This window comes from Octodon degus, unplaced genomic scaffold (assembly GCF_000260255.1).
Source record: "Octodon degus isolate 3935 unplaced genomic scaffold, OctDeg1.0 scaffold00128, whole genome shotgun sequence".
NCBI classification, from domain to species: Eukaryota; Metazoa; Chordata; class Mammalia; order Rodentia; family Octodontidae; genus Octodon; species Octodon degus.
The window spans coordinates 868,512-886,244 of NW_004524704.1; the positions used below are offsets into that span (position 1 = coordinate 868,512).

General features: G+C 43.9%; 1 protein-coding gene across 2 annotated transcripts in view; it reads right to left on the minus strand.

Moving 5' to 3' along the window:
* Positions 1-17,723, minus strand: part of Igf2bp2 (insulin like growth factor 2 mRNA binding protein 2) — a 149,554-nt gene extending 131,831 nt beyond the window's left edge. The window contains exons 1-2 of one of the 2 annotated variants that reach the window (XM_004640875.2): positions 17,474-17,723; positions 15,972-16,032 (exon numbers count right to left, since the gene is read on the minus strand). In XM_004640875.2, coding sequence (XP_004640932.1) covers positions 15,972-16,032; positions 17,474-17,651 — 239 coding nt within the window. In that variant the 5' untranslated portion in view covers positions 17,652-17,723. The remainder of the gene's footprint in view (positions 1-15,971; positions 16,033-17,473) is intronic. The other variant, XM_023700935.1, reaches the window with a different exon arrangement.
* Between the last annotated feature and the right edge of the window lie 10 nt (positions 17,724-17,733).

Here is a 17,733-nt window from a genome sequence, read left to right on the forward strand (position 1 = left end):
TTTTTGTATTTTAGGGAAGGATCTACAGGGTATTCAGGGTCTCACTACTAGATCGAACTCACAGTGATTCTCCTGTTTACAGCTTCCCAAGTGCTGGGATTACAGGCGTGCCACCATGCCCAGTCTCAATTGCCATTTCAGCGCGCCCCAGTGGCGGGGCCGGTATGGATATTCTTCAATCAAAAACAAAACAAAAATGCTATCAAGAGTCCTAAACCTCCAGAAACATTCACAGTTTTTTTCTGATGTGTAATAACGGTAGAGCCCAATGAACTGCGTGCCCAGTGCTGGGGAATTCTAGTGGAGAACTGGAAATATATCAAAGTGACCACTGCATTTTGCTTGAGAAAGACTTACTCATACTTGGTATCGTAAATGGCATATTTCTTAGAAAACCAATGATTTTAAAGAAGAGTAAATACATTTTCCTTTTGTAGACCATGGCTAACCGCAGTATGGCACAATTCTGGCGAATGAGACCTCACCCAGTTACAAAAATAGCCAAAAGGATTCTTGCTGCTGGCAGAAAAGTGACAAACATCTTTATTGATGCTAGAAAAGAAATGTGTTCGAATTTTCAATGAGGCATTAAAAAAAAATCAGCTCTTTCAGATAGGACAGAATTATCATTTTTTCTAAAAGGTGATACAATTGGAATCATTCTTTAGTAAGAGGTAAAAAGAAAGGGAAAAACTTGAAGTTGAAAACTAAACATGTGATCCTGCCTAAAATACCCTGAACATTCCAGGCCTCAGTTTTCTAACCTGTGAAACAGGGACAGTAAGGCACAGCTGTCCCCAGCTTATGAGACGCTACGAAAATTCAGTAAGGATTATAAAAAGATTCTATAATCCATAATTGTTTTTACTGTATTTTTTTGGTTGAACTTTTTAAGGAGAGGTTTATTTTTTGGTTTTGGTGCCAAGGACTGAACCTAGGGCTTCCAGCTTGCTAGGCAAGCGTCTACCGCTGAGCCGAATCCCCAGCCCCAAACACACCTGCTACTCCTGTTCTTATTGGTGATTCCAGTTTTATGCAGAAAGAGGCTAAGTGTGAACATTATTAACGTAAAGGGATTCTCACTTGTCAGTGAAAGCCTCCAATGGAGCAGGCTCTTGAGGACACCTCCCAAAGAGTGGGCTGACTAACGTCCTGTGTCTAACAAAGGCATGGAGGCCCAGTGATAGCACCCAACTGGGTGGCCAGTCATGAAGGGCGATGCAGCAACTCTCTCTCCTAGCATTCCTGCTGCGAGGGAAACCTGGTATCCCACCATAAGCAGACCCCAGAAGATGTGCACATCAGGAGGGACTGAGGCTGCAGCTGACAACCACAGGGGTGAGCTGGGGGAGACCTCCCAGCCACAGCTGAGCCTTCAGGCGACTGCAGCCCCAGCTGGCAGACTGCCTACAATTTCCTGAAAGATGCTGAGCCAGAGAAACCCAGCTCAACTGCTGCCATGTTCCTGACCCTCAGAAAACACGTGAGATGAGAAATGTTTGCTCTAAATCACTGATCTTGGGGGTCATTTGTTCACAGCAATAGATCACTCATTCAGAGCATCTGACAGCATCTTGCTTTGCAATTAACTTTTAAAATGAGCCACTTCCTTGATTATGAATTACCATATCAAGGAGTAAATAAATGGTGGTGGTGGTGTGCTTGTCTGGGCTTCCTACAATAACTTTAGATTCTGTGGATGTATTGTAAGTTGATCATTGCTAATTCAAAAACCGGAAATGTGAAATGCTCCAAAATCTGAAACTTTTAGGGCACAGGCGTGACATCACCAGTGGAAAATTCGAAGCAGTCATGGTGGCGACATTTATAATCCCAGCCCTCTGGTAGCACAAGGCAGGATGACTCCAAGTCAAGCCCAGCTTTGGAGACCAAGCTATTTAGTGAGACTCCAACTCTCAAAATTAAAATGTTTTCCAAAGGCTGGGAAGGTAGCTCAGAGAGAAGGCCCTGGATTCAGTCTTAGTACTGAAAGAGAGGTAGCGGGGCTTCACAGAAAAAATCCCCACGAACAGATTTTATTAGAACAAATACTTTCAACTGCTGGTTCCCCTCAAACATTTGAAAAGAAAGAAGGAATAAAAAAGTAACTTGTTAATGATCTTATTACAAATGATCTCATTATTAACATATTACTATATCTTATTCAATTTCAGTTGATGCCTCCAAAAATTATTTATTGAGCATTAACTTCAAGGCATTCAAAATGTAACTATGGGCAACCCATTCGGGGCTCCTCCTGTCCCTCGGCAGCTATTCTTAATTCCCAATCCTTTTCTCCAAAAAATTTTCCTACTCTAAGAAAAGGCGGGGGCTGCGAGTTAGACGAGAGGGCACACAGCTATAATCCTAACTGTTTGAGAGGCTGAGGCAGGAACGTTACAAGTTTGAGGTCAGTACAAGACCTTGTCTAAAAAGATAAAGGGATAAAGATATCTCAGTGGCGGAGTGCCTGCCTGGCACGCACGAACCCTGGACTAGCTTATTCTCCAGTCTGGGCATGATGTAGACAGGAAGACAAAGAGAAGGAAGACAGGTTGAGGATGATGACGAACATGGCAACAACTCAGCGGAAATGAAAGTAAGACACAGCTCTCGCCCCATTTCCAATCTGCCCAATTCAAAGGACCAACCCAAAACTGGGTCTGGCTGCTTTGGTGGGACACTCGACCCACCCCAAGTGAAACCCTGAGCCCCAGCCTGCCCTCTGCTGCCCCGCCGTGCCCTTCCAGAGGTGATCCACTGGTCCCCCTTGCTCTGGAGGGCACTGCTCTACTCCCCACTGCCGAGTGATCGCTGACAAGCTATCTCACAATGCACGTGAGCTGCATACAGAACAAAAAGATCCAGTTTTAAAAAGCCAATTCTAACTGCCAAAGTAGTTTTAATTTTATTTTTAAAAAGGCTGTTGAGGCAGCAACGGGTAACGTTTCCTAGCTCGGTCGTAATGAGGTTCGCTGCCTCCGCGGCTTAGAGGCAGAATCCATACGGCCTTCAGTTTCCCGGCTTAAATACAAGAAAGTGCCACGGAACCAAAATACTCTTCAAACATTCTCAAAACCACCATTTTTTACCACTGAATTCTCCTACCAGTACACTCTGCTTCTAAAACCATTTGCCTTACATTAGATGCGTAACAGAGTAACTCAAGTTCTTATTTTAAAAACTCCTTGCTGGATACATAAGAATCATACTTTCTTAGAAAGTAGCTTAAAATATAATCTCTGTTGGCTTGGTGTTTAATTGGAGAATGTGTAACTCAGATTTATATGGAAACATGTTCCTCCCCTTATACGAGGGTAGAGGCGGATCTTTTCTGGTGACCGTATCTTAAGAAATACTCTATGAACTTCAACGAAACCATGCATTCAGCATACGCGCAATAAGAGATAAATTTATTTATTTATTATTTATTTATTTATTTATTTTTGCGGAACCGGGGATTGAACTCGGGCCCTTGTGCTTGCCAGGGAAGCACTTAATCCACTGAGCCATCTCCCCGGCCCTAAGAGATAAATTTAGAAGGTTTCATATACAAGAAGCCTATAAAAATACAAGGTACTTTATCATGGGGTACGTAAAATAAAACAACTACTCCACAAAAGCAGACAGAGGATAGCTGCTGTCACTGAGGCCTAACCGAATTCTGGGCTTCCAAACAGCTAAGAGCACCAGGCAAGAGACAGGTCGGGTCACCAGTTTATCAAGAGGAAGACCTTTCCCTCTCTGGCTCACAGACCAACCGAGGTGTGAGACGTTAACGACAGGGGACAGTATCTTCAACAGTCTGTAGATGATCCAGACTTTGACACAGCAGGAGCTGCAAGCCGAAAACCCACAAGCCAGACTTCATCCACCATGGTGTCCTTCTAGACCCTAAATTACTGAAACTGGTACCAAGATTTTAAAATTTGGAGATTTCACCTAAGAACTCTGACCTTTGGCTTTCCTTGAAAAATGAGCAGTGGGAACACAGGCCCTGCACTTCCAGGCGACAGCAGGGGAGTGCAGAGGAGTAAGAAGAGCTGTCCGCCCTACTCACCTGGGGGCCACCTCCTGCCCCTTCTCCCCGTCACCCCTTCTCCCCACCACCCCTTCTCCCCACCATGGCCAGGTACTGGTCTCTAAGCATTTGGATCTGCCCCCCCCCCATAAGCACAGTGATGTCTCACAAAAATCCTACTGGAAAAAAGCTGGGGGCAAGGATATAAAAGCACCCTTTTTTTTTTTTTTTTTTTTTTTGTGGAACTGGGGATTGAACTCAGGCCCTTGCACTTGCCAGGGAAGCGCTTATTCTACTGAGCCATCTCCCTAGCCCCTAAAAGCCTCCATCTGAAAAGAGAGCAAGATGGGGTGTGAATCCAGGGCCCGAGTGGCAGGCTGCCTGCACATCTCCCACGGCTCTTCAGACACAAAGGCCCAACTCCCACGACTTCCTTTAGGGATTCCCAAGAGTTTGGCTATGGAGTAAGAAGTAACAGAAGGAATTGTTCGGTTTTGGTTTACTGGAGATACTGGAGTTTAAGCCCAGGGCCTTTGCAGCTATGTCTCTAGCCCATTATAATTTTTTTTTTTTTTTTTATGAGCACAAATCCGTAATCCTCCTGCCTCATCCTCCCAACTAGAATTACAGGCGTGTGCTACTACTGTGCTTGGCTAAGCAGTATCTTTTATTTATTTATTTTAGTGTCCCTTTTCTGGACAAGTATCACATAGGGAGAGCTAAGACAGAAGAGGTGGGTATTACAGCACCATGATTCATGTTCCATCGGATCGGCCAGGCGTCCTGTCTAACTAGTTTAATATGTCCTAAAGATCACCCTGTGTTCACAGAATCCCAAAATGCGCAACAGGTGAAAGGAGAGCTGTTCCGCTGGAAGGAAGAGCAACAGGGCAGCCTCCTCGGACCTCCCAGCAGAGACATGCTCCCCGTGCCCCCGGGCTCCTGGTCCCTCCATGCACCACTCTTCAAAGCCAGGTGGCTCCCGTGGTTCTGCCAAGACCCAGAGCGCCATCACAGGCCAGGGAGCTACCTGGAACATTCCTGAAGGGTAAGCACTGGGTTGGCAATCACAGATAAATCCACAGACTCGCTAGTATGACACGCAGCTGGCACAAACATTTGTTTCCGAAGTGGAAGTGACAGGCAGTGGGAACTATGCCACAGGAAGCAGCAGATGCAGAAGTAACCCAGGCAAACTCTCCGCAGGAAAGAGCTCAGGACCACTCTGGGCTCTAATGGAAGAGCAGGGTAGAGACCCCGCCCCACCCCGCCCCTCTACGCCCACTCTGGACTGAGCTCTGGTGCAGGACACCACAGGCGCAGCCACCGGCACGCTGCCCTGGACAGGAGGCCGGCATCACTCCAGGATGCACATCCAGTCCTCGGCATCTCAGCAGCATCCTCAGGCGCTGAGCAACAGCGTTAAAATTTAGCGCTGCTGTGGGAATAAGAGAGAAGACTTGGCCTGGAAATTTATAAGGCCAGTTTTAACACCTTGACCACAATCATTACACATAAACTAAAGCCACAAATCAACTTTAATATCTAAATTATTATTTTGACAGCACATATCAAACCATTAATACCAAAATCAATGTCTGAGAACAAGCTCTTCCCTAACAAACTACTATGCTGAAAATTACATGAGAGCCAATCACCTCCCTCTATGTTCCCAGTGCTCCATCACTCTGAAAATAAAAAGCTTTTTTTTAATTTACCTACTTCATACTTAAATGTCTTATTTCAAATAACTGAGCATTTAGCACCTCTGCCATCTCAAATACCCTGTGAGTAAAGACAATGTGTAAAAATGTTAATAAGCAGCTAAAAATTGAAATTACTAAGCAACTAGTATTTTGGTCTTCATTCCTTAAAAGGGAGAACAGATACCACATCTTGAAATATCTGAGTTTGCAGTTTTATTTCTAAAGATACATGATTTCACCACCTTCAGCAGTGGCACAATGTGGAGTTTTAAACGGCTTAGTTTACAAATTCAGTATCCCTGACTTAAAGACATCACTATCAGCTTGAAGAGAAAGGAAAGAAGCAGGCTAGATCCGGAGGAGAGGTCAGATGATTCAGGCATCCACAGAACATTTTTCTATTCTTCAATGGTTTAAAACAAACCGAAGAAGATGCTTTTCCTTTACCATGGATAAATACAATTGCACTTCAAGGGGAAAATAAAAAAACAAGCATTCAGCACCAGAAAATGCCTTTCCAAACTTCCAACCATTTGCAAAAGTCTACAGTGTGTGACCCCCACGCCCACGGAAGCACGAGTGTCTGCTGCACATTCCAAGGAAGCGTGTGCCACAGAACCCATACATTCCAACACACTGAGCAAGCACACACATGCCTCCCTGGCTGCCCCAAGTCCCAGCTGGCGAGGGGCGGCCAGGGAGGCTGCAGCCCACACCCCAGGCCCATGTGCAAAGGGGGAGGAGAAACACCCAAGAAGGGTGGTCTGTGCAGGGCCTTCAAGACAGACGTGCAAGACCTCAGTGGGGCAGGCCAGCTGCACACTCAGAGTTTTTAAATGTCAAGGAAAAGAACAAGCCGCTGTCACACTGGAATTACTGTCCGTGAGGACCTGCCTTTCCCACCTGCCATGGAATCGCAGAGAGCAAAGGCAAAAGCTGCCCACCAGGGGCCACCTCTCAGGAACCTATGCCTCCAGGGCCACGTCCCTCCTCCTCCCCACCCTTCTCTTTTCTTAATAACTGAACAGGTTAAACCAAACTTTTCCTGTGAATCTGCTAATCGCCATCTGCAACATTTTACTTCAAAACCTTATGCACACAATGACGCAAAGCATCCACTTTTCAAAGTATGCACTGTTAAAAATCACAAAGATCAGGAAGGACAAAAGTAAAACATCTCTAAAAAAATAAAAGGAAGACATCTCTATGTAGCACAGCAGAACTACATGGCCTGCCCACACGGGAGCATTTTCAAGGTATTCTTTATTTCTTAAGTTCATAGGTGAACCTGTCCACAGAATCACTCACTAGTCAATGGTAGCAGTTTTAAAACACAAACAGTAAACAGAATAACATAGTAATCAAAATATATTTTCTAATTTTTAAAGGTCTGTGGCTACAAAAACACGTTATGTACACACTATAATAAGTTACACAAAATTATACTTTGATCAGAACTTTCTATCTAGAAGGAAATCTGTTATTTCATAGGCAACTCAACATATCATCCTATGTTATGAAAGTCATAAATGCACAAGACACTGAAGTTTATGCTGCAAGAACATCCCAAAGGGCTGGCCAAATAGCTCAGCAGATTAAAGCACGTAAGCAGGCTCAGGAGCTGGGGGTTCAATCCCCAGGCCTGTGGTGCTGGCCCCGCCCCTGGTTTGCCCTGAGACGGCATGGTGGTGCACGCTCTGACAGCTTACAGCTCTTGGGAGTCTGTAAACAGGCGGACCACTATTAGTCCAGTCTAGTAGTGAGACCCTGAACACCCTGTAGACTACCCTAAAATACAGAAAGAAAAAAAAAATCCAAATCTTTCTAACTCCTTGTGCTTTCACTGCCTTTTTCATATGGCAGAAAAGCTTCATTTTTCCTAATGTTCATAAAACGACCAGTTCATAAAATGTGACTTGAAGAATCCTGTATTTCGGCCAGACACAGTGGCACAGCCTGTGACCCCAGCCCTGGGAGACGCTGAGGTAGAAGCACTGGCTCAGGCTCAGTCTGGGCAACTTAAGGACTCAGCCAGAACCTCTCTCAAAAACTAAACCAACAAATAGGGTTGGGGATGCAGCTCAGTGCCAAAGCCTTAGGTTCAATCCCCAGCGCAGCAAAATTAACTAATTAATTAATTAAATTACACATGTTAAACTTTGTGTAACATTCTAATCAAAGCCAAGCTGGTCTGATACGCTGGTTACCCCCGCACGAGGGAGGCTGAGGCAAGAGGACTGCTGCAAGTTCAAGGCCAGCCTGGGCTGCACAGAGAGATTGTCTCAAAACACAGCAAACAACAACAAAAGCCTAAGGTTTTTTTTTTTTTTTTTTCTTTTGTTCAGGATTAAAAAAACTGTTGTCCCAAAGGTATGGAATATAGATACTCCTCCCACATTTGTGGTACTCTATTTACAACCACCATGATTTTTTTTAAAATGCTTTTCTTTTCTCATATAACTGTAAATGCCTCTAATACAGAACCAATTCAAGAAAGTCACTTCAAACTCAAACTTGCATTTTCAGTTGTTTTTCAATTACACTAAATTAAAGATACACTGAACTTCAGCTGCTTACCTTTCTCAGCCTATCCGCTGTATACACGTAAATTTTCTCACGTTGAGTTAGGAGTAACATCTAAAGTTACTCTGCAAACGATGTCCCTAGTATCGTTACTTCCTAGGCTACTGTATTCAAGCGAGATGGACAGCACAGACAAACATGGCCAGTGTCCTAAAGGAGTTCTGGTCTAGTAAAGAGTCGCTGTACCCTGAAGCTCTATGACCCCATCTCTAAAGGGGATTAATTATCCATCTTTCCAGCCAATTCTAAGAAGTCCACAGGGTCCAGCAGTGCAGCGTAGCTCCTCACTTAGTATTATACTCTGTTCCATTGTACCTCTTCCTCATCTTCTGGGTCAGATTCCCATTAAAATAAAATGCCATACCCCACTCTGGACTGTACTAACTGAAAGACACGCACAGAGCTAAAAATAAACTTTTACCTTTTTTTTAAAAAAAAAATAAAATCCCCCTTCCCTTCCACCACCACCAATATGATGGTCCATCGAAGTCCAAGGAAATTTAAAGCGAGAATAAATGCATAAGAATCTGCAATTAAGTAAAAATGAACCCTACTTCACAGGCTTAATTACTTAGTATGTCTTGACTAGTATATGTAATGATCGCATCATTAATGAAGAATTCTAAGGTCTCTATGGATGCTAACCCTATTCACATTCACAGGAAAGGTGAAAGACCTTATTCTGTATAAGAAGTGAAGCTGAGAGAGGCACCACCTCTAGAATAAATCTGCAGAAAAACCTGAGCGACCTGGGACACATGTAAACCAAACTGCAGCGCTGACCTCCGCCCGGCTGGCCGGCATCTGCGGTGAACTGGAGCGAGGCTTCCACCCAGCACATGCTGCACGCTTCTGATTGTGGCTACTGCCACCGCCCGATCTGTGAGGCTCTGACGTTGAGGGAGCTGCCTGCCTCGGCAATGTTAGCCTGCCACACGGAGCACACCCACTAACAAAGCCCCGGCTTCTATCCACGGGCCACCAAGATGGCAGTAGGCAATGCTGCTTTGAGAAGTAACCTAGTTTAGGGCGGGCCAGAGAGCTCAGCAGACTCAAGATCCTCGGCTAGCCGTGCCAGCCCTCCCCCCAGGGTGCGCTGAGACAGTGACTGAGACTGGGCGTGGTGGCGCACATCTGTAATCCCAGCGCTTGGGAGGCTGAAAAGAGGAGGATCACCACAAATCCTATCTACATAATGAGACCCTTAGACCCTGTACCAAATACATTAAAAAAAAAAAAGTAACCTGTTTTGTTTCTAATTATTCCTCTCTAGAAATAACTATGACAACACACGGATTATTCAGATGGAGGTAAGAAAAAGACGGTTGGAAGAGGCCAGTTTCCAAATTGGTCTTCATGCATTCCCAGCACTCCTGAACAGCACCCTGTGAGTATTACAGAATGTTCAGTTGACCTCCTTAATTTAAAAAAATAAATGTAAGTGCAGTACGCTAGAAGGAGACTGACAAGATCCGGCTTCTGGCTGGACTACTTAATTTACTTAATTTTCCCTAGACAAATTAATTTATCTGAGGGTAAGTTTCTCCCTCTGAGAAAATGGGTAATATCATTTTTCCTATCTTTTTCACAAAATTTTTTGAAAACACTGTATGTGGAAGAGGCTGCAATGCCTTGCATACCACATGGACAGAAGACATAGGCACATAAAAATGCATCTCCCTACATTAATGTTGTCAGAGCTGTTTGCATATCAACACATGGAACCACAACCTTTTGGACCACATTTAAAACAAAAAAGTCAAGCTTCTTCCTAAAGCAAATTCATAGTTTAGGACACGCTGATTTTTCTAGTTACTAGGTACAATATTTCTTATAGGCAGATATTAGAAAGCCCAGAATATTCATCAAAACTCTTAATTTTCATTGTTGGGTTTATTAAAATACCTACTTTAACAGAATGGGAAAATCCTAGAGACATATTCACATTTTTAAGAATGAAGCATAAAGCAAATCAATAATTAGAAAATTCTAGAATGAGCAGACAGATCTGCCTTACTGCTCAGTAAAAACCATCGGCTTGGGGAGAGGATGGATTACTTCTGAATGACAGGCACAAGCCTGGCTCTAAGACTTGATAAGCTAACACAAGAGCATCCATTTTTGCTGGTCTAATCACTCTCCATCACTATGCCATCTAACTCTGGACTAAATTAAAGAAAGTCATCACCTCTCCCCTCCTTTTTGGTAGTCAAAGCAACAGAATCTAAAGCTTGTCCGTGAATGAAAATAATTTTACTTCACTATTTTATGGAGAGACAAGACCAAGGTCCATGGTCAAAACAGGAAAAGTAAAGCCTTAAAAATAATGCTCTGAGCACTCTGCAATTTTGCTGCCCAAAATAGAACCCATGGAGTCCATGCCTCCAAATGAAAATTATAAGTTTGTAAGCATGAAGTCAAATTATAAAGGAAAAGATCTAAAATGTTTTAATGGTAATAAATAAGAGAGGAAATTGATATCTTCACTGGAAGATACCTGATGTTAATTTGCTATTATCTGTTCAACGACACTTCCAAATGACCACCCAAACAAATCTCCAGCTTGAAACTGATTAGCGGGAGGATACAATATGACTAATAAATTATTTGGCCATGTTCTGCTCAACAGAACTCTCTTACCCCTCAAATGAAGCAGGCAGTCATAGCTTTCAAGAGATTAGACTTTTGACTAAAAATGTGGGAGCACAAATTTTTTTCAGTTGCTTTAGCTGCGCCCCACTAGTCTCACACAAAAAGAAAATCAAAGACCCTTTTGTAGTGAATAGATATAACTTTAAAAACTATATTCTGAAATTTTAAATGCAACCTTTTAATAGCTTCCCAAAAAAACCACTTCAACGCTATGCTGCTTTTAAAGAAACTCAGTATTTGTTATGCAAAGAAGACTGCTTTCCAAAGTATAAGCTTTTCTAAATTAAAATGCACAAAGTTGAAATTTTCTAACACTTAAAAAATGACGTATAGGTCATCAAAGTCTCCACAGAATCACTTGTGAGGGGAAATGCAAGCTACAGGGCGAGAAAGGAGATTCCCATGGGGCAGTGCTCTCAGCAAGGGGACCGCAGAAGCCACCACAGGTGGTTGCGAGGACTTCCACTTCCACGAGGGGAACCACCGCCCAGGGTCAGGCACCACTGGAGGCAAATACCCTCCTGCTCGATTGCCTTCACAAGTTTCAATCACCTAGGGACTGAAATCCAAGCAACTGTTGCTCAATAAAATCTCCTCCTCTTCCCCCTTGATACCATCTGTCTCAAACTACTGTCCCCCACAAAACAGGCACACACTTGCACACACCCCACTGAATCAGAGAGATGACACACTTTGCTCAGTAATAGCCCCTCACGACTCTGACCAATGGCTCATCCACTTTTGAGACTCATGACCAGATCTAGAAGAGTGATTCAGTTGTAGACTGCAAATATTTATAAAGTATAGAAATTATCAAACATATATAAGTAGTTCCTGCAGCAACCTCTTTTCACAGCTTTTCTGCCTTTTAATAAATGTAGCCAGGTCACTGCTCTATCTTACACACAATTCAACACCATTTACATTCTTTCCCAAGCCACTAAAAGTACTGGAAAAACCTCTACAAGTCTACTCAAAATAATACTGAAATCCTAGTTTTTAATTATGTGCTTAGTCCCCCATCTTCTAATTTCTTTTAATTTTTTCAAGTTAAACAGTATTTCTTTTAAAAATATACTGTACTTTAAACCATTATGTATAAAAAGCTTTGCACATTCATAACTAATTCCCCCTCATCTATTAAATAATAATCTCAGTTTAACATAACAAAACACAAAACTCTTAGATTATATTTCTGGTCAGTTTATGAGCTATAATTACAAGGAAATACTATTGAAAAGCACAATTTGGCAAATGTGTTACATACTTTTTGGAATTAACATTTAGGTGTTTAGCTATTGAATACTTCCATAAATTGGTACTCTACAATTAAAAATTGATATTTAATGAATTAGAAACTATTTTGATTTGTAGATTTTACTCATTTTTAATGCTGAATAATATAAAAACCAAATGATTAGAAAAATATGAACTAGAGTTTTAAACTTGTATCATCACCTCAGTTATCAAGTAATTTTTTTCTTTATTGCTTCTATAATAGTTATGTCTTAGAGGATCACAAAAATGTACATTCACTAGAAGGGCATTAAAATTAACCTTATTAAAAGAGGAAACTAAATGTCCAATTCCAAAAGCAAATCAAAACTCTAAAGTCTGGTCTCACATATTTTACATTAACGTGTTATAATCACACATGAAATCTATAATAATTAAATTCAGACATTAAGTTCTAATTCAACAAATTCTTGAAAGAAGTGAAAACCATATGATTAAAAAAGCCTTTTCTGTTTCCAGAAAATTAAAAACTGATAGAGCAAAAGCCTTTGTTGCAGGGAGGGCTTGAGGTTGGTGAGGGTTTTTTTTTTTTTTTTTTAATTCAACTATACACAATGTAGTACATACAAGCAAAACACAATTGAGATACTGTTTTAACATTCCTATAGGAGACCAAATTCATTTGCATTGGAGAGAACACAATTACTGATTTTTAACTCATGAAAGCCAAATTCATAGCTTTTTTCCTACACTACACCTCACAGTATTCTCACCATCTCAGTGGAAGCATGCCTAGCATCACTTAGTTACTTCCTAAACGTGGGAAGGAATTACATTTTTCAAAGTTTTCTTTCTCAGACTTATTCAACTTCAGACACAAAGGCACATTCAAGTCAGCATGCCCCAGCTCAAGAGCTTCATGCAACAAGTCTGTATACCTATGCATGACTTTTTCTTTTTTTTTAAAGTAAACTTAGATCAATACCACAAATGAAATTTCTATTAAGGAAGTTTCTACAACTTTAAATAGCATTTCAGAGGTTACCAGTCTTTTCACATTTAATAAATCTTTGAGCCATACATACTACCAAGAAATATGAACAGGAAAAAAACAAAATCCAAGGATTTTTATTTAACAGATTGAAAACAACTTAGAGAAATAGGTGTTGTTTGTGATTTACATTAATTTGCATTAACTACAAAATTCATGTGGCAAAAAGAAGAATGTACTCTTCTTTACTGAGAAAATAATGATATCTAGTCTGTCTACTACATAACAGCACATATAAAATGATGCTGCAACAATATTTAACCAAAGACTCCACTGGTAAGCAAATGACATACCAATAATTTCATAAATTAAGATAGAAATATCTCACTCCAAACTATCATTATCTTTTTTTAAAAAATCCACTTAGCATGTAGATATTGAAACTGCTTCTTGAGAAATCAAAGCAATAAGCACAATATACAGAAAATTAGCATTCCATTGTTGAATCATTTTTTAAGCAGGCAAGCAACAGGGATGACTGTTTTCTTCACATTTTCACTTCATCTAAAACACAAAACCGCATATAGAACTGATCTAATGCCCACAAATTTACTTCTAACTTGTTAATTTTCACAGAAATGCAACAAAAGTACACCATAATAGTCGTCGTATAAAAGCTTTGGTTTCAAATGTCACAGTCCCCCCAGGTTCTAGGAAGCCACCAGCCTGGAAGTAGCCCGGTACTACAGGAGAACACACAGCTGCCTCATCTCAGGACTCTGAACTCAGCTCCCAGTACCAGGCATAGCTGTCTCCCCCTCAGCCGGCATACAAGCAACTAATTTCTGCATTTTAATCTAATAAAGGAAAGGAAAAAAGATTAAGGCCATCCAATAGAAATGACACAGCTCCTCTACAGCAGCAGCTTATGCATACATTTGGTATGTTAAACATCTTCAAGAATAGTGAATCATACAGAGCACATTTCAATCTACCTTCTGGGTATTTCATATCACCAATATGTTAAAAGACACATGTACCAGTAGGGCTACGTCCCAGATTGTTCTTTACACTAAAAACCTGAGACATGCCTGTAATTCTAAACTTATACAAACACAATCATTTAAATCATACTCCAGCCAACAGCAAATATTTGCATTTTGAAAGAAAAAAGCTAAAAACCAATACATTTGTTGACAAATTTTACTTGATGTTAATGACTTTAAATAAACCAGTGTTCCACTTATATTGCCAAATTCAACAACGTACACTGCAACATGAACCAACTAACCAAAGTTAAAAATCTAGTGATTTTTATTAATTATAACTCACAAAAGGATGCACAACAACCTAGAGGGCCAATAGAACCAGACCTTTATACAAACACAGTGCATCCAATATTTTCAATGGTTCTTTCAAACATTATTCAATGCTGTCATCAAACTTTCAAGTGTTACGAGATGAGTACTTTAAACTTAGTCTAACAGAAAGCTTCCATTTGGACTTCTAACAAACACAAAAAAATAAAAAATTGAAGAAAAGTTGGTAAATCAAGGATACTTTATTTAAACCAATCAGCTACACACATTACATCTTTTCCAACATACAGAAGCAGCTTCATATGGGAGACAAAACTAGAAACTAACTTCACTTTTTTTTTCTAAAGACATTAAGTCGGTTCTTAATGTGTCACAGAATCATTTGCGAAAGATATTGTGTTGATTAAATTAAAAATGTATCTGGAAGTTCGCTCATAATCTTTACAAATTCCTTCAACAACACAACCAAGCACTTACAAAACTAAGTTTTAAAATGTATTCAATTCTGGCAAAAATCAAGTAAGTGACTACCCTCTTGACTTAATGCAAATTGTAAAGGTAGTAAATCAAACACTTAGCCTTTCCGACTCAGCTACTTTATGACTAAGGGTGAGGTAGAAGAGTTGAGAATGTGTAATAAAGGGTCCAAATTTAAAGTCCACAGTAAACTTTTAACCCAAGATCTTCTCCCTCATTCTTTCCTCGGTAGATATTTCGCACGCCAGCAAATCGCTGTGAAGACCAACCCCACAAAACATGTCACTCCTCCATTAACAATACTGCATTTAATGTAACCATTTCTGCCGTTACTGTCTGTTTAGCCTCAAACATGGCTAAAAAGCAACACTAACAACAAAACGTGTTCAGAAGTAAAGCTCAGTTGTCTCAGGGACTAAAAGCCTAGCTTTTCACTACCATCCAAACCAAACAAGCCTACTTCTTTAGAATGCTATGCAAAAGACTGACCCCTTACTAAATAATTTTATTATTCAACATTAATCTCAAAAAGAAAAGTAATTAATCGCATAGTTTGGCTAAGCAATTGAGCTGACAAAGTAAATATTTACTCTTCACATCTCACAGGAAGTCTTAACAAGCATTTGTTGCATTGTGCTGGGGGTAGTGAGGGGCGTGGAAGTGGGGGGTGGGAGATAACTCGTGATAAACAAGTTACACGGTCCCGAAAGCCAACCGAACCTACCTAATCTTCGCCTTCCCGACCCCCAATTAGGCATCAGATAGTTTCCAAGTACAGTAAACACCTTATATAATGAAACTAAAAAAGCTTAACTTTCTAAACTATGTATCTCCCCTATGAAAGCAAATACAAACTTCTGTAAAACTGTAAGAACACGTTTTATAAAAAGCTAAGTGCATTTTTTCTGTACTTAAGACCAACCCAGCAAGAGAAAAAAGAAAAAAACAGAAAAAAAAGAAAACTAAACAAAGTACTGTATATTTACCTTAGCTTTTTAGAGACTGAATAATCAACTTCCATGATTTTCCCATGCAATTCCACTTTACCTTTAAAACAGAAATTTAAAATACTCAGAACCTTCCCGAGCTCAAACCCGCGGGGGTCTAGCAGGGGCGCGCACACAACTCCCGGCTCGGGCTCCGCCTTCGGGCGCCCTCAAGGGGTCTCCTCTCCGACTCCCGCTGGGCAAACTTGGTGCCCAGCGGGAAGAAAGGTGGGTGCCCCGGGTCTCGGGAAGAGGTGCGAGCCTGGGTCGGACCCCAGGTAGAGCTGTGGGTGGCATTACCGGAAAAACAAATTTAATAAAGAGCGGCGCCAATTTGAAAGGATGAGCTCATTTGAAACTCAAGCTGCAGGGCTGGCGCGGCCCCGCTCCTCTCCCGGCCCCCACCTTCCCACTCCGCTAATCCGGGGCGCGAAGGCTCCGCGGCGATCCCCCCACCCTCGGTTCTGCTCCCCCGGTGGCCCCGGGAAGGCGCGCCGAAGCCCCCAGGCTGCGCCGCTGCGGCGAGAGCCCGCGCCTGCCCGCTCCGGGTGTCACCTTGGCCTCGCTGCCGCCCCGCCCCCACCCACGCGCCCTGGAGAAAGGGGCTCCGGTGGGCCGGGGGTCGGGGGCCGCAGGCCGGCCTGGGGCGAGCGCGGCTCCGGGCAGCGCGTGTGAGCGGCGGCGGCGAGCGCGCGCGGAGTGTGTGCCGCGCTCCGACTCCGTCCCGGCTCAGCGCGCTCGCGGCCCCCCGGCCGTCTCTTTCCCGGTTCTCAGCCCGGGCCCCCACCGAGTTGAGACAGGGCACCTCGTAAAAAGGTGCTTCTGGCCGGGCGGGAGGCGGGGGGACGGGTGGCGGAGAGCCCCCAGCCCCGAGTTCTTCTCAATAAAATCGGACAAAAAATTCAGGGAAAAATAAGAGCGCTGGAGAGAACAGCAGGAGGGGACTGAGGCTCGGGAGCAGAACGCGGGCGCGGGCGGGGGGCTCGGGAGCCCCAAGAGCATGAGGGGCTCGGCAGGGTGGGGCCGAGGGGTGCCGAGAGCGGGGTCCCGGAGCCGGGTGGGGAGGGGGCTGGAAGGGCGAGCGCGGCTGGCGGACGCCGGGGGCGAGAGGTCCCAGGCACGCGGCTCGGCAAGGAGGAAGGTCTGGCCCGGGAGGACGGGATGCTGGACCCGGGAGGGGTCCGCACCGGTGGGGTGACGGGAAGGTCAGGGGACGGGGCACGGGAGGCTGGGGTGGGGGCGGGGGACTCGGGCGAGCAGCGGGGCACGCGGCGCCCCCAGAGCGCGAGCGAGCGAGCCTCGGGCACTAGGAGAGCGCGGGGCGCCCGGGGTCCGCGGCTGGGACTGAGGAGGGCGCCGGCCGGGCGGCGGCGGCACTCGCGGGTCGGGCGCGTGAAGTGAGCGTCCCGGCGCGGGACCCCGCCGGGCGCCGCCCGCCGGACTCGGCCTCCCCGCGGGCGCCGTCCGGGCCGAGCAGGGCCGGGGGAGGCGGCAGTACTCACCCGAGAGGGTCTCGATGGCGCGGATGGCCCAGTTCTGGTCGGGGTAGTCCACGAAGGCGTAGCCAGACTTAAGCAGGACCTGTCCCGCCAGGGGCAGCTTCCTGTCCCCGAAGAGCTGCCGGAGGTCGTCGGCGGTGACGGCGGGGCTCAGGTTCCCGATGTAGAGCTTGTTCATCATCCGCGCCTTCCGCGAGCCCGCGGCTGCCCCGGCCCGGTACCCGGCGCTCCTCGCCGCCGCCGCCCGCGCCTCCCCTCCGCGC